Below are 25896 nucleotides of genomic sequence, written 5' to 3'. Positions count from 1 at the left end.
AGGAACAGGCCCTTTGGTCCACCACTGTACAGCACATGATTCCTTTCTAAACTAAAGTCTTTGGCCTCTATTCCTTGTCAATTCATTTATCTGTCAAGATGCCTCTTAAACACTGCTACTGTATCCACCTCCACCGGTAGTACATTCCATGTACTTACCAACCTGTGTGTGGAAAACAAAATCTTCCCTCTCTCATCTCCATTCAACTTACTTCCTTTAACTTAAACCTAATAGTGCTTGACATTTCTGTCCTGAGAAAAAGACTCTGAATATTCATTCTATCCACTCCTCTCATAATGTTGTAAGCTTCGATCAGGTCAGCCCCTACCCTTCAATGAACAATTGAAAACCAAGTTTGTTCAATCTCTCCTCACAACTTGTATCCTCCAAACCATTTCTGGTAAACCATTTCAGTACCTCTCCCAAGCCTCCACATCACTCTTGTAGTGTGGTGACCAATACTGTATACAACATTCCAAATGTGGCCTAACTAAATTCCTGTATAGTTGAAACAGGACGTGCCAATTTTTATAGAACATCGAACATTGAACATCGAAGAATACAGTGCAGTACAGGCCCTTCGGCCCTCAATGTTGCACCGATCAAAGCCCACCTAACCTACACTAACCCACTATCCTCCATATACCTGTCCAATGCCCGCTTAAATACCCATAAAGAGGGAGAGTCCACCACTGCTACTGGCAGGGCATTCCATGAACTTACGACTCGCTGAGTGAAGAACCTACCCCTAACATCAGTCCTATATCTACCCCCCCTTAATTTAAAGCTATGCCTGATCAATGAAGGCAAGTATATTATATGCCTTCTTAATCATGTTATCCACTTCTATTGCCACTTTCAGAGAACTGTGGATCTGTACGCTGAGATCCCTCTGCATTTTGATGCTACTAAGAGTTCTAGCATTTATTGTCGACTTCCCTCCTGCATTAGATCTTCCAAAGTGCATAATCTCTCATTTGTCTGGATTGAACTCCATTCGCCATTTCTTTCCCCAAGTCTCCAGCCTATCTATAATCATTCTCTGGTAATCCTCGTCACTATCTGCTGCTCCCCTAATTTTTGTGTCATCTGCAAACTTACTATTCAGGATGTCTACATACTCCTCCAAATCATTTATGTACCTGACAAATGATACTAGTCCCGGAACTGATCCCGATGGAGCACTACTGGTCACAGATCTCCAGTCAGAAAACCACCTTCCAACGCCACTGTCTTCTACCACTAAGCCAGTTCTGTATCCATCTTACCAGCTCACTGCAATTCCATGTGACTTCACCTTTTGTATCAGCCTGACATTAGGGACCTTGCCAAAGGCCTCACTAAAGTCCAAGAGACAACATCTAACACCCTGCCCTCAATCATCTTTGCCACTTCCTCAAAAAATTCAATCAAATTTGAGAGAGATAACCTTCCCATTCAAAGCCATGCTGCCTATTGCTAATAAGTCCATGATTTTCCAAATGTGAGTAAATCCTCCCTCTAAAAATCTTCTCCAATAATTTCCCTACCAATGATATAAAGCTCACCAGCTTGTAATTACACAGATTATCACTATTGCCCTTAAACAAAGGAACAATGGTTAACTATTCTCCTCTGGCACCTCTTCTGTGACTAAATAAACTTTAAAGATTTTATACCAGCCCCAGCAATTTCCTCACCTGCCTCCCTCAGCATTATGGGATAGATCCCATCAGATCCTGAGGACTTGTCCACCTTAATGCTTTTAAAAACATCTAACAACTCTTTTTTTTTTACCTTGACATACCCTAGAATATCAACATACTACTCCTAGACTCACCATGTCCTTCTCCTTTGTGAACACCGATGCAAAGTATTTGTTAACCCCTCACCCATTCCTCCAGCTCCACATATAAACTACGTCTTTTATCCTTCAGTCAACCTACCCTTTCCCTAGCTTCCATCTTGCTCCTTATATATGTATAAAATATCTTGCGATTTTCCTTAGTCCTGTCTGCCAAAGATATTTCATGGCCCATTTTAGCTTTCCTCAGTCCTTATTTGATTTCTTTCCTGATATCTTTGTATCTTTGAGAGCTCTGTCTTTCCTAAACCTTATGCATGCCTTCCTTTTTGTTTTGACTTAGCTCTCAATTTCTCACCATCCAATGCTCCCAATCCTTGCCATGCTTATTCTTCATTTTCACTGAAACCTGCTGGTCCTGAACTCTAATCAACTGAGCTTTAAAAAATTCCCACATGACAGATTTAGACCTACCTTCAAACAGCTGACCTAGTTTACATTCCCCAGTTCCTGCCTAATATTATGGCAGTTAACCTTCCCCCAATTTAGGACTTTCACCTGAGGACTACCTTTATCCTTAGCCGTGAGTGAGACCCCTTTTGGTCATGGCTGACCATGGGTTGCATCCTCGTTGCTCTAGCTTTCTGCTTCCCTGAAGTTGCTTGTGACTGAAGAGTCCAATGCTGGAGTGAAAGTACTGGTCACATAGGTCACATCTGTATGTGATTATTGAGTTGCTCGAGCTGCTGCACTCCTTCCTTCGTGCCCACTTGATTGCTGCAGCACTCATCAGCTTCTCTACCCCTGTTTTGAGGTGTTGGTTCAGAGTGCTTCACCATCCCGTGCGGTCAGCTGCAAGCCTTTCCCAGGGGTTCCATAACGTTACCAAGCCTTAACAATATAAGCTTAAAACTTCCAGAATTATGGTCAATGTGCCTGAAACGCACTCCCATTGAAAATTCGATCACCTGGCCAGGCTCATTCCCCAATAGCAGGTCTACTATGGCCCCTTCTAGTTACGTATTGGACTATTTACGTATTGTTTCAAAAAAACATAAATCGTCCCTCATCCAGGCCCCTGGCACTGAGCGAGTCCCAATCAAAATAGGGGAAGTTAAAAATCACCCATCACAACAACCATGTTGTTTTTATAATTTTCTATAATCTGTTCACATTTCTGCTACTCTATCACCTGCTGACTGTTGGCAGGTCTGTGGTACAATCCCAAAGTGAGCACGACCCATTTGACCTGCTTGGATGAACACGTCCAAATTTCCTCCCTCAGTCTAGTATTATTGAACACAATTGTCCGTTGAGAAAATGTACTGAACTGACCAACGACAGATGCAAGTAGCTCAACTACCAACCTGCAATGAAACCCAGAAACCCAAAATGTAAGGAAGATATTGCAAAATGCAATCTCTTCAACTAAAACTAACTTTTCTTGACAGCCATATGATGGCATTACTGAATTAAATCTTCCTGAAGGAATGGCACTGTTCCTTGCAAATTAAATTGCATGAATAGTCCTTAACTGACCATGAATGTTAACAGAAGCACTGCGTCCCTAAGTGCTCTAAAACAATGTAACAAGTGGTAAGAGGCCTTTAAATCATTAATGAAGCATCTGAACTATGGGATATTGAAAGCCCTGCTTTCCTGACAAAACAAAATTACAAAATAAAGTAGATAATCTACTTTAAAAACACCTGGCTCAGATATCAAAATTACAAATTAAGCCACAGCACAATGCTCTAATTATATCGAAATTCTCAAGTAGCTTTTCTGTCTATCATTTCTTCTATGATAACAAAATTCAGTTTTTAATCATTATTCAAGAATGGATAGAGTTTTTTGTTAACATGTACCAGCCATACTTTGCCTTCTCAACAAAAGAGTAGTATGAAGTGAATAAATATTTGCAAAAGACATTTACCCATACAGCATCGGATTCACTCACCTCTGATGTCATTGGTACATTTTGCTTACGAACATTGTGATTGTGTTGGTCTGTATTGAGCATTATTACAGCATAGGCAAGTGCAAAGCAGGCATCATTGTTGGAAAACGGTGAGCCATTGATTTTCTGTAAATAGAAAGAGACAAACATAGAAATTTCCCAATCAAAACAACTGGCTCAAAAGGATGTTTTTTTCAAATAGTACTAACACACAGGTATCTAATATAACAAACCAAGTCATGCTTTGCTTCTAAGCTACATAAAGTTTGCTTTTTCTTCCAATGACAACCAGTCATAGCCAGTGACTGTTATGACTTGCCATTTTGATTGTTCTCAAATGCAGCAAGAGATAAAGAACAAAATTGAGCAAACTTGTTGCTCACATTGTAGCCAGAAAACAATGCATTGAGCAATAATACAAAAAGTGCTGCATAAAATCAACAGGTCTTGCAGCAACCACAGATTTCTGTAGCATATTCTGCTTTTATTTTAGATCTTCAGCATTCAAATCACTATGGCTTTTATTTGAGCAATACATTCAGTTACTTTTACGCAAAACAAATCCAGATCAATTTAATGTTTTTCCAATTCAGGAACACTCTTAATATTGATTTAAATATTTTTGAAAAAGTAAACTGAACCTTGAACCTAGATTTAATAGTCTGGAAGGTCCACCAACAGTAAAGATAGAGATGTTCAAGGATCTTTGTAATGGTGGTTACAGCTACCAGCAAGAACTTGCACAATTACATTTTTCGCTAGAACTACCTTTAAACAAGCTTTGAAATGCTCACAACATTTTTTGCTTTAGTTTGCAGAACACATACATGCCAATGATCTGTGAAGACTTCTAATAATCTGTGAATAATGGGGGCTTCACCAGGGAGTCTGAAGGCTTCTAGATAGGAGCGCAATGCTTCATCAACTCTCAATCCTTGGAAAGTAAACGTCCTAGTGTTTAAACATCAATAGTCAGTAACTGTAACTTAAGAATTAATATTCAAGTCCTTTAGTCTGTTAATCTTTACAGTAGAGAACAACAAAAACCAAACACTGGCACTATTTCTGCAATAATAACCTACAATTCAAGACACCGCAGAAAAATATCACTAAATAGTTATTTGCAAAGGATAAACTAAGACACATTTAATGCAGATTGCTTTGGGGTAGATTTGTTTCATACTGTAGAAACAAAAGCCACCATTTCAGAATTTAAACGAGAAATAACTAAAAGATAAAATGTAACGGAACTGTAATTCAAAGAACTTCCCAGATACAATTAATTCCCCTTCATTCAATGTCCAATTTTCTGAATTTTCAATTTAAAAACACTAAATTCCTATTTTACTGTTACTTCACTGATTTAGTTCAAAGTATTACAGTTTAATTTTGTCAGGGCAAATCAACTTCAATCTCAACCCAGTGCACATATGCGACACAAAATAAATCAAAATTGCCTCATTGGAGATACCCTTAACTTCACACTCTTATTTTAACCCAACAGAAACCTACCATTCAAAGTTACCTCTTATTTTTACTTGCTGAGAGTCTGTCAGAAAAACAGCAGCAATCATTGGTGATCAGAATGTAATTCAGCTAAAGTCTTATGTGAACCACCAGTTGTTGAGTGAAATCTTTTTAACCTCGATACACAACAATATAACTCAATTTGCAGTGGTACACAGCTCTGTGAAAAAAAGTTCTCAGCAAGTATTTAAATGTTAATATATAACTGCACTGTGAGCAGCTTATGTTGGCTTTTCTGACATGGCCAATATACTATAGTTGCAATTTGTAAGAGGTTCAGCGGTGTACAAGTAGTAAATATCTCGAAACACATTTACCACGTGAACTCTTGCATCTAATACAGGTTTACCAAAGAAAAGCGGACATCTGTACCAACATAGGAACAGAAAAAGATTAACAGAATTGTTGGCTGGACAACCAGCTGCACCCAAGGACTTGAAATGCATGAAACATTCACATTACTCAACAGAATTGGTGAAACATGATTCTCTCCAATGGATAACATTAACAATTGTTGTCAATTATCCTGTAAAATAAACTGAAAGCAATTAACAGAATTTGTTTTTATTCTTTCAATTGCCCTTGAACTCAGTGGCTTGCTAGGGCATTTCAGAAGCCAGTTAACTCAATCACATTGCTGTGGGTCTGAAGCTGCATGTAGATCAGAATGGGTAAAGATGGCAGATTTCCTTTCCAAAAGGGCAATAATGCACTGGATGGATTTTTGCAACAGTCAACGATGGTGGTCATTGTCACCGTTACTCAGACTAATGTTCAATTCCAGAATTTTGAATTCAAATTAAATTTTGCCAACTGCCCTGGGGAATGTGAACCAGTGTCATCGGACCATTAGCCTGGCCTCTAGATTACAAGTCCAACAACATTACCACTATGCCATCATCAAACAAAATTAATAGCAATTAATTATATCTATCCAGAAATAGATACCTGTTCGTTTGTTCAGCACTGTAACCTGAATTAATGGATTCGCAAAAGAGAGGGGGGAAAGGTAGTCATGCCACTTCTGCATTCTCAGTAGTTCGTATCTGAAAGAAAACCTGCTTTTTCTTTCCCTGTGACACCAACGATTTTCTCATGGACCTAACTTCTAGGTAGTATTTGCATATTCCAGAAAATACTCATTACACAGGAAAGCACATATGTTAGCAAATATTCAAAAGAAGTTTCAATACCCAACAAAACTGTCCAAGAGTTCCATGCTCTTTCGATCACTGATAAATTCGCCAATCATTTTTTTGTCCAGTCGTGGATTTTCCCTGAGCCATTGAGCAACTTCACTATTGTCCATGGGGGATGCAAGCAAGCCATTCTCCTGAAGGAATTGAATGCCTTTTTTTGGTTTCTGGTTGAACTGTTCTGTTCCAGTAATGAGCAACTTAAGGAAAACAAAAACAAACTTATGTTTGAAGTGTGTAAATGTGCATTTTTTATTCCAAAATGCAACTTTTTACTAATACATTTCTGCAAGTTTGACACAACCATCCAGAACTGACACTGCCTCACCAGTGCTGCTCTCTAGTCAATGAAAAGTCATTTTATGACATTCAAACGCTACTTAAATGATGGTGTCCATAATGGGCCCGTGCTTTACTTAATCAAAAAAGTTTAAACCAATCCACTGGGGACTTACAAAATACTTTGATTTGTAATAATGGCTAAAAAGACAATTTGACATGAGACTGCTTCCTCAAGCCGGTCTCAAAATCTTTAATAGCATTAACTTATGCTTAGAATAGTTGCATTTAGCTGTTTAAGTGACAGACTGCACAATGGAGGTAGTGAGGTACTAAAGAGATAGTGGACTCAATGGTTATAATTCTCCAAAATTGCTGGATTCTGGAGATCTACCAGAATATAGGAAAACTGCGACTGTGACACTACTATTTAGAAAGAGAGGCAAAAAAAGGGTAACCAGAGGCTGATTAGCCTAACATAAATTATTGGAAAACGACAAGAATCAATTAAGAAAGTTACAGCAGAACATTTAGAAAATCATAATCTAATCAAGCAGAGTCAGCATGGATACGTGAAAAGGGAAATCATGTCTGACTAATTTATTAGTTTTCAAGGAAGTCCCAAAGTGGATAGGTGGGAACCAGTAGATGTGTTTGACAGGTTACCTCACATACCAATACATTATTATTGAGACCATGGGCTCTTCGCTTATGACACACTTAAGCTATGAGTCCATGGTCTCAATAATAATGTATTGGTATACGGATAGAGAATTGGTTCATGAGCAGGCAAATGAGTGAAGATAAGATGTTCTTGTTCACATTCGTAACCTATAACCTGTAAAGTTCCAGAGGGATCAGTGCCAGGACCGCAACTGCTTACAATATACATTAATGACATGGAGACAGAAAGCGAATATATTCTAGCCAAATTAGCAGATGATATAGGGGGAAATAGGGGGAAAGGCAAGTTACAAGAGGGATACAAACTTGAAAGAGATATTGATAGGTTAAGTCGGCATGGTGGTATTGTGGCTCAGTGATTAGCACTGTTGCCTCACAGCTCCAGGGACCCAGGTTCGATTCCCATCCCGGGTGACTGTCTGTGAGGAGTTTGAACATTCTCCCTGTCTCTATGTGGGTGTGCTCCGGTTTTTTGTTCCACAATCCAAAGATGTGCAGGTCAGGTAAACTGACCATGCTTAATTGCTCATAGTATTAAGCACATTAGTCAGAGGTAAATATAGGGTAGGAGAATGGGTAGTATGGGTGGGTTACTCTTCGGAGATGTGGTGTGGACTTGTTGGGCCGAAGGGCCTGATTCCATGCTGTAGGGAATCCAGTCTAATCAAAATGTATATGTAAGAAGTTGGCAAATGGTGTATAATGTGGAAAAATGCAAACTTGTTCATTTTGGAATAGAAAACAAAAGAACAGAATATTTTCTAAACAGAGACAAATTAGAGAAAGCTGCAGCACTGAGAAAGTTGGGGATACTTAGAGAGCAAGTGATCAGGAAGGCTAATGGATGAACACTGGTATGGAAGGACTGTCTTGTGAGTAAAGGCTAAACAGATTGGGTTTCTACTCAGAGTCATAGTCATCATCATACAGTAGAGAAACAGACCCTTCGGTCCAACGAGTTGGATAGCTGACCAGGTATCCCAAACGTAACTCTTCCCATTTGCCTGCATCTGGTCTATATCCCTCTAACCTCTCTTCTTCATGTACCTGTCCAAATATCTCTCAGATGTTGTAATTGTCTTCACTACCTCTCCTGGCAGTTCACATGATACACACACCTTTGGGTGAAAAGGTTACACATAGACAAGGAAGAAATCATCGTCTCATTCGATGTAACAGCACTGTTCACCTCTATCGACAAACCTGCTGGAAACAACAGCCAACCTGCTGGACATACAGAACAGACAACAGGACGTTGAACCTATCAACAAAGACGGCATACTCAAACTACTGGACCTGTGCCTCACAACACACTCACTTCACATTCAACAACCAAATATATGAACAAATCAACAGTACACCCATGGGCTCAGCCATCTCTGGACTCATAGCAGAAACGGTAATGCAAAGATTAGAACAAACAGTCTTACCACAAATTCAGCCCAAACTCTGGGTCAGATATGTGGATGACAGCTTTGTAATAATTAAAAACACAGAAATAGAGAACACACACCGGATCATCAACGCCACACTCACAGGAATCCGACTCACTAGAGAGGACAACCAACTCCCATTCCTAGACATGATGGTACAGAGAATTCACCACAAAGGTATACAGGAAAGCCACACACACAGACCAAGTCCTGAACTACGAAAGCAACCACCCCAACACACACAAAAAAAGTTGCATCAAGACACTATTCAAAAGGGCCACAACACACTGCAGCACACCAGAACTGCAAAAAGAGGAAGAAGAACACCTCTACAATGTAGTCGCCAAAAATGGATACCTGCGCAATTTCAATAGATGCCTAAGAGAAAGACAACGGAATGAGGACATGCCGCAACCCAAAGGACTAGCCACACTGCCATACATCAAGAGCATTTCCGAACTGACAGCCAGACTACTGCGACCACTAGGACTCACAACAGCACACAAACCAACAGCCACTCTCAGACAACAACTCACCAGAACGAAGGACCCGATACCCAGCATGAGCAAAACCATTGTAGTGTACAAAATCCCATGCAAGGACTGCACAAAACACTACATAGGACAAACAGGAAGACAGCTAATGATCCGCATCCATGAACACCAACTAGCCACGAAACAACACGACCAGCTATCCTTAGTAGCCACACACACAGATGACAAGCAACATGAATTCGACTGGGACAACACTACTATAATAGGACAAACCAAACAGAGAACAGCCAGGGAATTCCTAGAGGCATGGCACTCATCCACAGATTCAATCAATAAGCACATCAACCTGGACCAATATACCACCCGCTGCAACGGACAGCTGGAACTGACAACCGGAAGCAGCAGATTCAAACCACTACAAATGCCAGAGGAAACATCACAGAAGCACTTCACAGAAGGTTCCCAAGCACTGAGGATGTCACCTAGACAGGGGACGAAACATCTGCAACACAAATTCCCAGCTCGGCGAACAGAACCACAACAAAAGGTTGCCTCTCAGGACCCCCCCAAATCCTTCCCCTCCTACCTCATCTTATTCAGCCTCTCCTTGTAACTCAAACTCTCTAGCCCTGGCAACATCCTTGTAACTTTCTTTCTGCACCTTTTCCAGTTCAACAACATCCTTCCTATAGCAAGGTAACCAGAACTATATGCAGTACTCCAAAAGTGGCCTCACCAAATCTTGTGCAGCCTCAATATGACATCCCAACTCCTATACTCAATGCTGACCAATGAAGACAAGCATGCCAAACATCTTCGTTAGTGCCACATCGACATGCAGCGCAACTTTTAAAGAAATATGAAACTGTAACTCCTAGGTCTCTGTTCAACAATACTCTGTTCAACAATGTGTAAGTCCTGCTCTGGTTTGCCTTACCAAACTGCAACACCTCACATTTATCTAAATTAAACTCCATCTGCCACTTCTGGACCCATTGGCCCATCTGATCAAGATGTCTCTGTACTCTTAGATAATCTTCTTCACTGACCACTATACCACCAATTTTGGTGTCATCTGCAAACTTATTAATCATATCTCTGAAATTCTCACCCAAATCATTGATATAAATGACAAAATAGTGGACCCAGAATCGATCCTTGTGGCACACCATTGGTCATAGGCCTCTGGTCAGAACAACAGTTTACCACCAGCCTCTGTCTTTTACCATCAAACCAATCTTGCTTCCAATTGGCTCTCTCTCCCTGGATCCCATATGACCTAACCTTACTAACCAGTCTACCACATGGGATCTTGTCAAAGGCCTTGCTAAAGTCCATGAAGATGTCTACCACTGCCTTCACCTACCTTCTTGGAAACTTCTTTAAAAAAACTCAATCAAATTTGTGTGAGACAATCTCCCATGCACAAAGACATGCTGACTATTCCTAATCAGCCCTTGCCTTTCCAAATGCATGTAAATCCTCTCTGTCAGAGTAGTCTCCAACCACTCACCCACCACTGACATCAGGCTCATCACTCTATAGTTTCCTGGCTTTTCCTTGCAGTCTTTCATAAAAATTGCAACCACACTACCCACTCTCCAGTCTTCGGCACTTCACCTGTAGCTATCAATGTTACAAGTATCTCTACAAGGGGCCCTGTAATCTCTTCCCTAACTTCTCACAATGCTCTGGGATATAACTGATTTATCTACCTTTATGCATCTTAAGACCTCCGGCACCTCCTCTTCTGAAATGTGGACAAAATAGCAATGCTCATTTCCCTAATTTCCCTAGCTCCATGTCATTCTCTGCAGTAAATACTGAGGTGAAACCTTTGCTTAATATGCCATTCATCTCCTGTGGTTCCACACACAGACAGCTTTGTTGATTTTTAAGGGGCTTTATTTGCTCCTAGTAACTTTTTGTTCTTAATGTACTTGTAGAATCTCTTAGGATTCTCTTTAACCATATTTGCCAAAGCTGTCTCATGCCCCTTTTGCCCTCCTGATTTCCCTCTTAACTCCTACCCCCTACCACATTCCTTCAGGGTCTCACTTGATCTGTCTATTCCTACATACACTGCCTCTTTTTCTTGACCAGAGCCTCAATATGTCCAGTCATCCAATGTTCCCTACACCTTTCAGTCTTGCCCTTCATACTAACAGGAACATACTCTCTCTAAACTCTCAGTATCTCCTTTTTGAAAATTTCCCACATGCAAAACATTCTTTTCTCTGTGAACAGCCTCCCCTCATCAACTTTTAAAAGTTCTCTCTAATACCATTTCAGACAAAATAGGTTGAATGGTCTACTTCTACTCTTTAATTAAATCCCACATTTTTATTTAAAATAAATTTCACCATCCATCATGGTGGGATTTGAACTTCCATACTCAGGACATTAGTCTCAGGTTCTTTGGGTGGCTCAGTGGTTAGCACTGCTACCTCACAGTGCCAGGGACTTAGGATTGATTCCAACCTTGGGTGACTGCCTGTGTGGAGATGGCAGATTCCTTCTATGCCGTATATGTCTCCGCCAAGTGCTCCAGTTTCTTCACATGTTGCTAGGACATGCAGATTAGGTGGACTGACCACGGTAAATGCTGGTATAGGGTGGATCTGGGTAGGATGCTCTTTGGGGGAGGGGTGTTGGCATAGGCTTGGTGGACCGAGTAGCTTCCATCTGCACTGTAGGGAATCTATGGATTCTTAATTACTAGCTCAGTGACAGTACCACTGCACCACCACCTCATTTCGAGGCAAAGAAGTATTACCATGTGTGAAATACAAAGTATTAAATGCAAAATTAAATAACGAGTTGTCACATGTACACTGACGATACGCAGTTGTACCCTGCCACCATCTCTCTCGACTCTGCCACAGTTGCTGAATTATCAGCTACTTCACAAATATTCAGCACTGATGGGCAGAAATTTCTTCCAATTAAACATTGTTAGGACTGGAGGCTGGATCAAAGACAATGACTTCAAACTTCTGAACTGCCAACTCCATTCGTCTTTCTGGTAAGTCTGCAACATCAGGCTGTCTACAACCTCGGTATCTTTTGATCCTGACCTAAGACTCTAAGCTGTTATTCGTGCCACACAAATATTCCTACTTCCGTGTATCACCCAATATTGGCATCATCTCAGCCCATCTGCTGCTGAAAAAGTTAATGTCTTCTTCATTTATTCTGCACTCCCCTGATAGGCCATATAGAATCTTCCTCCTTAAACTTCAGGTCATCTAAAAACACGACCAATCGTGATTTAACTAAAGCCAAGCCTTGTTCACCCAATACCTGCTGGCTCCTGGGTAAACAACATCTTGATTTACAAATTCTCATTCTTGTTTTTAAATCCCTCTATTTCCTCCCCACTTAATATAACTGTAATCTGCTCCAACGTCACCATCCTTCAGGATCTCAGAACACCTCTCAACCATGCCTGATTTTAATCACTCATTCCTTCAATTTCCTTGAAGCCAGAAAGTGACCAGCTTTTCCACCTTGCTTCTGTAATAACTCAGAGTGTGATAACCCATCTCTAAGATCCTGTCGGAACTTCTCTGTGTCTCCTGTATGAACTCTGAATGAGGTCTTTCACTTGACGGCAGAGGCTGAGGAGCGAGCTGACGGCAGTTGACAAAATTATGAGATACATGGATAGATTGGAGTTTAGAAGAATGAGAGGCAATCTTATTAAAACATACAGGATTCTCAAGGGGCTTCACAGGATTAATGCTGAGACATAAATCATTTATGGGAGATGCTAGGAAGAGATGGAAGAGTCTCAAACACAGGAGCACCAATTTAAGACTGAGATAAGGAGGAATTTCTTCTCTCAGAGAGTTGAATATCTTTGGAACCCCTTGCCATACAGAACTGTGCGGACAGAGTCCTTGTGTATACTTAAGGTGAATCAGATAGACTTTTGATCAGGGATTACAAGGTAAGGGCACAAAAGTGGATGTGAAGAATGTCTGATCAGCTATAATCCTGTTGAATGTCAGAGCAGGTTCAAGGGACTGAACAGCCTATTCCTGTTCCTTTATTTTATGGTCGAACTTGATAATTGTGTAAAAGTGTAATAAAACATGCAGCTGAAACTTTGACAAGATAGGAACAGGACATTAGTTGGGAGTGCCCAAAAGCGTGGGCAAACAATTCAGGTTGGAGGAGGTGTCATTTAAAAAAAAAGGAGCTGGGAATCAAAGGAAAAGATAGCAAGATTTATGGACGCACTTAACTGTCTTAACATAAGACCTCCAACGATGGGCAATCTGAGGAGTTCTTCTAAGGACCCAAAGCCATGAAGAGTTTTACAGATGTAGCTACAGTTATGGCTACAATTGAATATTGGGTTAAGAAGGATATAATTATATTTAATTATAATTTAATTATATCGTACATATTCATTTCAGTTTAATTTTCTGAGTAGATTGTTGGGAGCAGGAAGTGGCCAAGAAAATTTCTCCAAATAACAATCTTTTGGAAGAGGGTTTTATGCAGGTAGCATCAGAATGCACAAAGTTAGAAAGTATTCCACACCTCAACAGTGTTATTCAAGCAGCAACTTGATCTGTAGCAATACTGTTGCAATAAGGCTATTATACAATATTTCATGCCAAACCAGTTGTGAATCGGCAGAAAGAATAGAGGAGAGACTGTTAACATGGAGTATAAATTACTTACCTTTTTTTTGCTTTTAATATCTGACAGTTCCTGAGGACTTGGTAGGAAAGAAGAAAATCTAATTGGTTTCTTGGGTGGCCTCTTCTCCACTGCAAATGAACATATCAGAACTCAGTCTTATGCTAATTTTGAAAATGTCCTAATATAGAAACACAAAAATAAACAATTTACAATTTGCATTCTTACAGCTAATTTTTGACCAGATATATGCTCAGCAAAATGCAGGAAAAAAACCTGACCTCTGACAAGTCAAAGAATGTTAGGATTTCTGAGTGAATCCTGATTCCAAAAAAAATTGCGACCAAAGGAAGGGTGACCAAAGGAAAGAATGTTTAAAAATGAAAGCTAGGCACAATTTAGAAATACAAATCTGAATTTATCTTTTCCATCCATCTTATTTTGAAAAGGAACCATAAATAGCTGTATTGATATTGAACATTTCAAGATACCTTGATAACAAAACCTTGTTGGCCATGGAGAAGTTCACTAGCCTATCCTAATCTTATCAGTAATGCTGTAACATAGAGGCTGTGCTGGATAACCATTAGGCTTAGTAAGCATAACCAATTTTTCTCTCTTGCCTGGCTCAAGGACACTGCAAACAAATGCAATATCCTTATGACTGCGGAGTTAGCCAGTATCTCAGCTAAGTCCACAAATTAACTCTGGGATCTTCACTGGCCTCAGCCTAAATACAACATTAATATCCTAAAAGGTTCATGCATTACTTTTTAATCCAAGTTCAAATGGGAGGAAAGAAACTTGCACTCTAGAAACAACTCAGTAACAACTGGGCTATAGTAAAACAAAAGCAAAATACTGTAAAATGATAAAGATCTGAAGTTCCAAAGAAAAGTTATTAGACTCTGATCATTAATTATTACAAGTTCTGCAAGATGTCCTGGCTTCATTCAGCACTTTCAGTGTTTATCTTGGCTGTACAGAAGTTAAGTAACACTCTATACCTTAATTTAACATTATTGCAATTTGTCCTGCATAGAAATTTTATCTTGTTCATAAAATGCATCAAATAGAATCACTGTCAAAGATATTTCCATAAAAATGTTACAAATAAATAAGACATTACAAGAATTTGTACACTTTTGTCAGGGTTATTGATCTATGGTAGAATTTTGTCAAAAAACATGTTCTTCGCAACAGGATCCAAACAGACAAGGGACTATAGTTCGGTATCCAAAACTATGGACTAACTGTCTTGGTGCAGTACTCAGTGCCAAAACCATAACCATGTAACTCAAGGATTTTTAAAATGACTGGAAGCTTTTTAATTAAGCTTTAAGTTTTACCTGTTTCACCTTCATCTGGAACCTGCCGGCCCAATTTCATTTTTTGAGCCATAAGGTGGCCACTGGTTGGCGGGTGAGGTAGTGATGCTTCCATGTCCGAAGGAAGCGAATTGCCACTAGTCCCTGACTTTTCGATACCTGCCCAGGAAGTAACAAGACCTGGATTTATAAACTGCATTGCATTTTCTAATTCAAGATGTTCCAAAGCACTTCGAAAATATTGTCAATACTGTCACGTAGAAAACATGGCAGCCAATTTGTGCAATGCAGGATCCCAAAAATCTAAATGCATAATGACCAGAAAATCTGCTTTCCTGATGTCAGTTGAGATACAATTGATGGTCTCATAATCACACAGGACTCCCCTGCTCTTCAAAATAATGTCTTTCTCCACACACACCCATTCTGCCTAACGCTAACAAGTCCATTCACTTCCAAATGTAAATAAATCTGCTCTCTCACGATCTTCTCCAACAGTTTCCATACCATGACGTCAGGCTCACTGCCTTTAAGTACCTAGATTACCTCGGTTTCCATTCTTAAATAAAGGGAAAACATTGGTCTTTTTAACGCCATTGGCATTATGGGTAAAGTATTAGCATGGATAAAGGATTGGTTGACTAACAGGAAGCAAAGAGTGGGGATAAATGAGTGCTATTCGGTTGGCAATCAGTAACTAGTGGTGTGCCTCAGAGATCAGTGTTGGGTCTGCAATGATTCACAAGTTATGTCGATGATTTGGAATTGGGGACATGTAGTGTGTCAAAGTTTGCAGATGACACGAAGATGAGTGGCAGAGCAAAATGTGCAGACGACTGAAATATTGCAGAGGAACATAACTATCTTAAGTGAGTGGGCAAAGATCTGACAGATGGAATGCAATGTGAATAAATGTGAAGTCATCCATTTTGGTAGGAGTAACAGTGAAAAGGATTAGTACTTAAATGGTAAGAAGTTGCAGCATGCTACTATGCAGAGGGACCTGGGTGTCCTTGTGCATGAATCAGAGGGGGTTGGTCTCCAGGTACGACAAGTAATTAGGGAGGCAAATGGAATTTTGTCCTTCGTTGTTAAAGGAATCGAGTTTAAAAGCAGGGAGGTTATGTTGCAACAGTACAGGGTGCTGATGAGTCCATACCTGGAGTACTGCATGCAGTTTTGGTCTCCTTACTTGAGAAAGGAGACTAGAGGGGGTGCAGAGGAGGTTCACTAGGTTGATTCCAGAGTTGAGGGGGTTGTCTTATGAGGAGAGACTGAGTAGACTGGGATTATGTTCATTGGAATTTAGAAGATATGGGGGGGGAATCTCATAGAAACACATAAAATTACGAAGGGAATAGTTAAGGTAGAAGTAGAGAGGATGTTTCCACTGGCAGGTGAAACTATGACAAGAGAGCACGGCCTCAAAATTAGGGGGTAGCAGATTTAGGACTGAATTGAGAAGGAACTTCTTCACCCAGAGGGTTGTGAATCTGTGGAATTCCCTGCCCAGGGAAACAGTTGATACTATTACAGTAAACGTTTTTAAAGCTAAGATAATTCCTTTATTGTTTAAAAAAAAACTAAGGGTGAGAGTTCGGGTAAGAGGAGCTGAGTACACAAAAAGATCAGGCACAATCTTATTGAATGGTGGAGCAGGCTCAAAAGGGCCAGATGGCCTCCTCCTGCTCCTGGTTCTTATGTTCAGTCCTCTGGAATCTTGCCTGAGGTCAAAGAGGATGCCAAGATCTCTGTTAAGGCTCCAACTATTTCCTCTTTTGACTCCCACAGTATTCTGCTATAGTTAGTATTGGGGACTTGTCCACCTTAACGTATTTCAAGACACCCAACACTTATTCCTTCATGATGACCTGCCTGTGAGTATTTACTTACCTTCCCCTCAACTCAATGTCCCTCTCTTTGGTGAATACTGATGTAAAGTATTCATTAAGGATTTCGCCTATTTCTTCTGGCTGCACACAATCTCCCTTCTTTATTCTGGAGTGGATCTACTCTTTCCTTAACTACCTCCTGCTCCTAATATATGTATACAATGCAATGGAATTCTCCTTAACCCTGCTCGCCAAGGACATTACATAGATGCTTTAGCCCTCCAAATTCTCCATTTGAACCCATTCCTACTTTCTTCATAATCTTGAAGAACTTTGTTTGCTTTTAGCTGCCTAGATCTTAGGTATGCTTCCTTTTCTTTTTGACTAAGCTGATGATTTTCCCTGTCATCCCTGTCCTTCATTTTCACAGGAACATGCTTGTCCTGCACTCTTACCAACTAGACTTTAAAAAAAATTCCACGTGTCAAATGTGGATTTACTCTCAAACAGGGGCTCTCAATACACATTCTCCAATTCTTGCCTAATTTGGTCAGAGTTGGCCTTCCCCCAATTTAACACCTTAATCCAAGGTCCACTCTTGTCCTTATCCATACATATATGAAATCTTACAGAATTATGGTCATGGCTCCCCCACTGAAACTTGGATCACCTGGCTCATTTCCAAATACTAGGTCCAGTATGGCCCCCTCCCTTGTTGGGACTATCCATGTTCTGCTTCAAAAAAATACTCTCTTGGACAAACCTAACAAATTGCTCCCCATCCAAACCACCAGCACTAAGCGAGTCCCAGTCAATATAGGGGAAATTAAAATTACCCACCACAACTATACTGTTATTTTCACATCTTTCCAGAATCTCTTTCTTTATCTGCTGATTAAAGGCAGAAGAATGGAAAAAGCAAAAGGGGATTTATTTCCCATTTAAACTATTGAATGGATTTTCAACAACATGCAGAAATAACAAGTGTGAAACAGTTGCACAAGAAGCGAAAACTGTTCTCTCAAGTATGGTAAAAACAATGACTGCAGATGCTGGAAACCAGATTCTGGATTCGTGGTGCTGGAAGAGCACAGCAGTTCAGGCAGCAACCAAGTAGCTTCAAAATCGATATTTCGGGCAAAAGCCCTTCATCAGGAATAAAGCATGAAGGGCTTTTGCCTGAAACGTCAATTTCGAAGCTACTTGGATGCTGCCCGAACTGCTGTGCTCTTCCAGCACCACTAATCCAGAATCCTGTTCTCTCAAGGATGTACATGCAAATCAATGGATAATGGATAAGAGTGGAGCAATGACTAGTGCAAACCCCCCCATCCCATTACTTATTGTTACTGGTGCGCATACTAAAGTCATATTCTGGGTTTGCAGATTTTGCTTGATTAATGACATTTTGTGGGGTCGCTTCTGATTCTACAATCTATTCAATTGAATGCAATTTCCTTGAAAAATTGCAGGCATCTCTACAGTCTAATTCTCTCACATGCTGTTGTAAATCCTAGTTCTCAAACACAGTTTCAGTCACAGATCACAACCTGTAGGTAACTTACAGGTCAATTAGAACGGCTCAATAATCTACCAAAAAACAACACAAGAACTATGTCAATATTCTCCCACCAACAAAAACTGCCTTTTACATCAAGCATCCAGTTTCTGGTCTCAAAGTTATATTAGGATATAATCATTCCTTTATTTGCTTTTTCTTATCATTAGTATTTGGAATGATTTTAAGTGCTATAGAAGTCTTGTTTGGATATTTTCAAAGACAGAGATGAAACCAATGTTTTTCCAGAGTACAAGGAACGTGCTGAGGTTTAATATGGGTTATCCAAAGCTAAAGTATGACTAAGGATATTAATGAGAAAATAAAGAAGAAAAAGGAGGAATATGATGCACACTGGAACAATAATAGCAATAGAAATCAGGAAGTTATCTCAAATGCAGGAGGCCAAGTCTAGAATAAGGAAAGCTAAGAGAAGTGGCAGAAAAGGATGTCAGATTGCACTAAAACAAATAGTAATTATTCTTCAAACATATTAATGGTAAATGATAGAGTGGGACCCATAAGGACCAAGCAGGGTAAAATGCTCACTCAAGCAATGGTATGGCAGAAGTATCAAATACTTTGCTTTTGTCTTCATTAAATTATAGATGATGATAATGGTCCAGTTTCAAGTATGGATAGTGAGCAACTGGACAGTATAGTGATTAAGAAGAGGTACTGAAAAGGCTGGCAGCACACCACATAGAGAAGTTGCCATGCTGAGATAGGATGCATCCTAGATTGTTGAAAGAAGCAAAGAAGCAATTCATGCTGCCTTTAATGGAGATTTTCCAGGCCCCCCATAACACAGAATTAGTCCTGGGGGCTGAAGGATTGCAAATGTGACACTGTTGTTTAACAAAGGGGAAAAACATAACTCAAAACTACAGATCTGCCAGTTTGACATCAATAGTGGGAAAACCGATAAAGGCCATAATATGGGATAAGATAAATAGACAGAAAAAAATAAGTTAATACTAGACAGTCAAAACGGCTTTGTAAGAAGTCAGGTTTGACAAATTTAGTTGAGTTTTTTGACAAGGTGACATGGGGACTGGACAAGGGTAGCGCTGTGCCTGTTATAATATTTGGACTTTCAGAAAGTATTTGAAACAGTGACATATGGCAAGTTGGTTAGCAAATTAGAAATGTTTGGGATTAATAGGTTCTTGGCAACATGGATTTGAAGTTGGCTAAAAGATAGGAAGCACATGGTAGGTATACATGGGTATTTCTCAGACTGGAGATGAATTGAAAGTGTTATTACTCCGGCATTGGTGTTGGGACCCTTGCTTTCTCAGATTTGCATAAACTATTTGGACATCGATGCTGAGGGCAAAATCTCTAAATTTGCAGCTAGGGAGAATAAGTAAGGGAGAATAGGGAGTTGAGAGCAGGATACTGAGCAACTTCAGAGACATTGATATGTTGGCCAAATGGGTCGACATCTAGCAGATGAAATGTGAGATAGAAGAAACATGGAAAGATGATACAGGTTCAAATTGTACAACTTTGAGAGCAGTACAGGAGAAGTTCCTTTGGAGTTCAAGTGCGTCATTCTTTTGGCCAGGCAAGTTGAAGCAGTTGTTAATAAGGCTTATAAGATCATTGCGTTTATAAATAGAGGCATGGAGTACAAAAATAAGGAAGTGATGCTAAACTAAGAAAGATGGTAAGGAAAAGCCAGGGAATTATAGACCAGTGAGCCTGACATTGCAGGTGGGCAGGTTGTTGGAGGGAATCCTGACGGACAGGATTTACCTGTATTTGGAAAGGCATGGGCTGATTAGGGATAGTCAACATGGCTTTGTACATGGCAAATCACATCTCACTAACTTGATTGAGTTTTCTTAAGCAGTAACGAAGAGGATTCATGAGGGCAGAGTGGTAGACATGATTTATATGGACTTCAGTAAGTTGTTCAACAAGGTTCTTCATGGTAGACTGGTTAGGAAGGTTAGATCACATGGAATACAGTGATACAGAACTGACTCAAAGGTAGAAGACAGAGGGTGGTCGTGGAGGGCTGCCTTTCAAACTGGAGGCCTGTGACCAGTGGAGTGTCACAAAGGTTGGTGCTCGGTCCATTGATTTTCACATTTATATAAATGATTTGGATGTGAACATAGGAGGTATGCTTCGTAAGTTTGCAGATTACACCAAAATTGGAGGTGTAGTGGACAAGCGAAGAAGGTTACCGAAGGATACAATGGGATCTTGATCAGATGGGCAATGGGCCAAGGAGTGGCAGATGGAGTTTAATTTAGATTATTGTGAGTTGCTGCATTTTGGAAAGGCAAATCAGGGCAGGACTTAAGACACTTAATGGTAAGGTCCTGGGGAGTGTTGCTGAACAAAGAGACCTTGGAGTGCAGGTTCATAGCTCTTTGAAAGTGGAGTCACAGTTACATAGGACAGTGAAGGCAGCAGTTGGTATGGTTTGATTTATTGGTGAGAGCATTGAGTATAGGAGTTGGGAGGTCATGTTCTAACTGTATGGGATGTTGGTTAGGCCCCTTTTGGAATATTATGTGCAATTCTGGTCTCCCTCCTATCGCAAGGATGTTATGAAACTTCACAAGGGCTCAGAAAAGATTTACAAGGATGTTGCCAGAATTGAAGGGCTTGAGCTTTAGGGAGAGGCTGAATAGGCTGGGCTGTTTTCTCTGGAGTGTCAGAGACTGAGGGGTGACCTCAGAGGTTTATAAAATCATGAGGGGCATGGATAGGGTAAATAGATACGGACTTTTCCCTGGGGTGGGGGTGTCCAAAACTAGAGGGCGTAAGTTTAGAGTGAAATGGGAAAGATTTAAAAAGGACCTAAGGATGGTATGTACAAGGATTGAACTGCCAGAGGAAGTGGTGGTGGCTGGTACAATTACAACATTTAAAAGGCATCTGGATGCATATACGAAGAAAGGTTTATAGGGATATGTGCCAAGTGCTGGCAAATGGGACTAGATTAGTTTGGGATATCTGGTCAGCATGAATGAGTTGAACCGAAGAGTCCGTTTCTGTGTTGTACATCTCCAGGTCTCTACATCTCTACAAATCATTGGTCAGATCATAGTTGAAGTACTGCATTCCGTTCTGGGCACCTTATTTATGGAAATATGTTAAAGCCCTTCAGAACCTCAAAGGAGATTCGCTAGAATGATATCAGAAATGAGGGATTTTAGACACAAGGAAAGTTAGAGAAATAGGGCTTATTCTTATTGGAGCAGAGAAGATTAAGAGGTAACTTTATGAGGTGTTCAACATTATGAACTATTTTACCAGGGTGAAGAAAGATGTGCGGTTTCCAATAATTGTTTTATTGGTAACATTTCAAGATTGTCAGCAAGAGCTAGAAATGAGGAGAAATTTCTTTACCCAAATAATTGTTAGAATTTGGAATGCACTGCCTGGCACAGGGGTAAAGGCAGATTGCACTGGAGGTTTCAAGAGAGAGCTAGACATATATTTGAAAGTGATAAATTTAGAGGATGATGGAGTTATGACTGGAGAATGGGACTAGCTGGTTAACTCTGTCGGGAACCTGCATAAGATAGATCAAGTGACCTGCTTCTGCATTGTAAACTTCTATGAATCTAAAGGGATTATAACACCCTTTTTATTCAAAAAGGGCAGCCAAACCATAGCTATACAAAAGAATACTGGACTCAATGACCATCAGAAAATTAGATGAAGTATGTGAGCAGTTGAGTTGAACAGCAAGCTGCTTTGCCTTGTGCTGTGTTCTAGGGTACAAGAGAGGTGCATTCTACAATCACGCTTATATTTACAGTCAAAATACTTATCAGTGACTTATCCTGAGTCCTTACCGTCATAATTTGATGAACATGCATGTGTCACTATCAAACCAGCATTAATTAGTAATAAAACTTCCAAGTATTAATTTAAGAATACAATGAAACAGTTCAAGGTACAACATAACAGATAATCCAACAGAAATACAGTGTGCATCTGAAAGTTAACTATATATTGCCTTTCAGAGTAAGTGAGTCTCAAAATCACAGTAATATCTTCTCATCTCAACTAGTGTATGAAACGATAATATACATCTTTCAGGGACTTCGAATCATCAATCCAGAGGACGATTTGTCAGTCTTAATGACAAGTCAATTTTTTAAAAAATTAGTCAAAATGACAATAGTTCAAGAGCTGCAATTCTGTTACTCAAAACACTAATAATGAAAATCTAGACAGACACATTTCAATAACATTATGTTTTTACAAGACTACACTAAGTGAATACTTTCTCAAGTACCAGGTTGCATCCCTAATACAAATTGTTTCATAACTGGATTACATTCAATCCAATATGAAGTGCTGATTTACAAATTCTTCCAAGTTATTATTGAAATTGTCAATGAATAATATAGGTAGTTTCATTACATCATTAAGTTGAATACATTGGTACAGAATGCATCCCAAGTTACCCAACTTGCAAAGTGCATCTTGTTGGTAGAATACGATGTCAATCTCACAGATTGCAGCCAAAGTCAATTCTTTAGAATGACTTCTGAACAAGCAAGGTGGCAGAGAATCATGCAACTAAGTTACTCTAGTAACAACTGAGTAAATTCAACTACTTGCCACAGCTGGTCTAAAACAGCAGGAATTACCCCACGTCCTGTGTGACACACCACTATTAATCATTTGGATTTTTGTGTCACGCAGCAAAATCTTAGCATGGAGTTGATAGATAAGTGAAATTGCAGGCCTGTGGTTATTGTTCAAACAATCTAACAATACAGAAAGAAACCATTCATGCTTATCTGCTCTTTAAAATAATTTTACAGCCATTCCCACAGCCCTCCAATTTCTTTGCCTTCAAATATATCTCTTGACTTTGATTCAATCACTATTTTTGACATCAAAGCCATTTCTTACCCACAATCTGCAAGACACGAGTCTCAACCACAGTTCTAAAATGCATGACTCTATGACATTGTTACAACAATGCAACACAACAACAGCAAATTTGTAAAAATGAAAAATGCCAATTTCTTAAATAATTTGAGAATAGCTTCTCGACTATGATTAATTATACCAGCTAACCTGCTCACAACTCTTGCATAGCCAAGGTTTTTAGAAGTAAATTGTAGGAAAACGTAATACTTTAGACTACCAAAACTGCACAATGAATAACCAATTGCATCCACATTATGTAGCCTAAGCTTTAGCAGCAAAGTAAATAGCCTTACGCTACACATTTCAAAATGATGCCATGACAGATACTTGGAACAAAAATTTTCCTTAAGTTGCTTTCTTATTTTGTGATTGCCTTCATCTAACCCAGATGGGTACCCACCTCCCTCCCTCCCTCCCCCACCGCCTTTGTTAAACTGACTAAAATATAGCAGCCAACCTGGTGGGACTTGCTTATCTGAAAAACAGAGCCTCCTCTGGAACAAATAGCTTACCATTTGGAATGTCTTTACCATTGCTCATTTCCATTGTCAGAGTACTTCCATCTCTATTGTCCAGCTGTAAAGTATTATTGAGAACCTGGGCTTGACAATGAGACTCAGTGCTGTCAATAACTGTTAATAAAGCCTCAAGTGACAGCAAGTGAGTGGTGTACAATTGTCCAGATACAGGAAAAGCATTCTAAAAATGTAAACAGAAAGAGGTGTTTCATAAAATCGACAGAACAGATGCAAATATTCTAAAGGAATCATGTTTTCATCAATAATTCAGAGATTGGCTGATGTTCCTTTGCACTTTGTTTACAATGTTACAAGACAGGAGAAAGTGAGGACTGCAGATGCTGGAGATCAGAGCTGAAAATGTGTTGCTGGAAAAGCACAGGTCAGGCAGCATCGAAGGAGCAGGAGAACCGACGTTTCGGGCGTGAGCCCTTCTTCAGGAATTCCTGACCTGCTGCGCTTTTCCAGCAACACATTTTCAGCAATGTTACAAGACAGCAAACTTGAAGAATAGGCTTGTATCTTGAAAGAAAGTAGGGTGGAACAAAGCTTTAAAAACTATAGTGGAGACTTGATCAGCAGAAACAATTGCATTAATTCTCAAATATCATGGTATTAAAACATAATAATTTATCATACTGGAATTAAAATTATGATCTAACAACAAATTAAATAATTGAATTACTGCTTTCTATTGGAAATGCCAGTACTGTTCCATAACAGAATTTCCAAGCCTGCTTTGCATTGCCTCAATTTTAGAATCACTCAAGCAAATTAGGGTTAATCAGTATTACAGATACTGAATTTCTTGGGAAAGCTCTTTTATTTGAAAAATTAAACAATGAAATGCCATGTTAAAGTTGATAGAAAAACCCAACATTTGAAAGGAACAATAACTCCCTCCAGTCTGTTTACCTTGGAAAGGAGCTTGGTAAGATCTTCAAACAGATTACAACAGTAGAAATCACAATCAAAGTTGATATACAGTTCTGTGGCAAAGCTTGGGATTCTCCACAGTTGAACTAGTGCCTCCAAAGCCACTTCTTTCATCTCATATGGCATTTTTGGATTTTCTGAGGTGACCAATTCCATCAGCTTTTTCAAATACATCTAGGGAAGACAAAACATAAGCTTTCCACGTATAATGCTAGTTACAACTTCCTAAACCATACTGAGCTGTATAGGACTTCAACTGTCTCAACTACAGTTCTAAAATATATTCTTGCAACAGTACGGCAGGACAACAGAAAGTTTGTCCAACTGCAAAATGCCAGTTTCTTAATTTACTTTGGAATAGCTTCTCCACCATGACCAATATAATTTCTGTATCAAACATAACAAATCAACAAAAAAAGTATTTCAAAGTATTTGCATTCACTGTATCATTCAAACATGGTGTTAATAGTCATTTAAAACTGGTCATTACATCAATGTTGAGTCTTTAAATTCTTTCCCAAAACAAATGCATTTTGAAGTCATGAAATAGAAGGCAACTTTAATTTTGGAAACATTGAAGATATTTTTGTAACTCACTTACAAATTAAAATCAACTCTAACATTGCAAAAGAACAAGAAAGCTATTAGGTAGGTTGTATAATAGGCAGCTAATCCAATAGAATAACCACAAAGAACTGTGGATGCTGGACATCTAAAGCACAGTGTGCTGAGAAACACAGCATCTGTCAAGAGAAAAACAGAGTTTGAGTCCAGTGACCCTTTGCCAGGGCAGACAAC

General features: G+C 39.5%; 1 protein-coding gene and 1 long non-coding RNA gene across 9 annotated transcripts in view; one reads left to right on the top strand and one right to left on the bottom strand.

Moving 5' to 3' along the window:
* LOC140484753 (uncharacterized) overlaps window positions 1–5808 on the top strand; it is a 30588-nt gene extending 24780 nt beyond the window's left edge. Inside the window, exon 4 of the long non-coding RNA XR_011962320.1 lies at window positions 5614–5808. This is a non-coding gene — a long non-coding RNA (uncharacterized lncRNA). The remainder of the gene's footprint in view (window positions 1–5613) is intronic.
* Window positions 1–25896, bottom strand: part of gbf1 (golgi brefeldin A resistant guanine nucleotide exchange factor 1) — a 254996-nt gene that overhangs the window by 46155 nt on the left and 182945 nt on the right. For all 8 annotated transcript variants that reach the window (XM_072583554.1, XM_072583556.1, XM_072583558.1 and 5 more), the window contains 7 exons: window positions 25078–25272; window positions 24157–24343; window positions 15359–15496; window positions 14052–14140; window positions 6464–6666; window positions 4571–4694; window positions 3744–3869 (listed from right to left, as the gene is read on the bottom strand). In XM_072583554.1, the coding sequence (XP_072439655.1) occupies window positions 3744–3869; window positions 4571–4694; window positions 6464–6666; window positions 14052–14140; window positions 15359–15496; window positions 24157–24343; window positions 25078–25272 (1062 nt within the window). The remainder of the gene's footprint in view (window positions 1–3743; window positions 3870–4570; window positions 4695–6463; window positions 6667–14051; window positions 14141–15358; window positions 15497–24156; window positions 24344–25077; window positions 25273–25896) is intronic.

The sequence above is a fragment of the Chiloscyllium punctatum genome, chromosome 13 (assembly GCF_047496795.1).
Source record: "Chiloscyllium punctatum isolate Juve2018m chromosome 13, sChiPun1.3, whole genome shotgun sequence".
Lineage (NCBI taxonomy): Eukaryota > Metazoa > Chordata > Chondrichthyes > Orectolobiformes > Hemiscylliidae > Chiloscyllium > Chiloscyllium punctatum.
The sequence above is the reverse complement of the archived record's forward strand: the minus strand, read 5'-3'. Positions and strand labels throughout refer to the sequence as shown.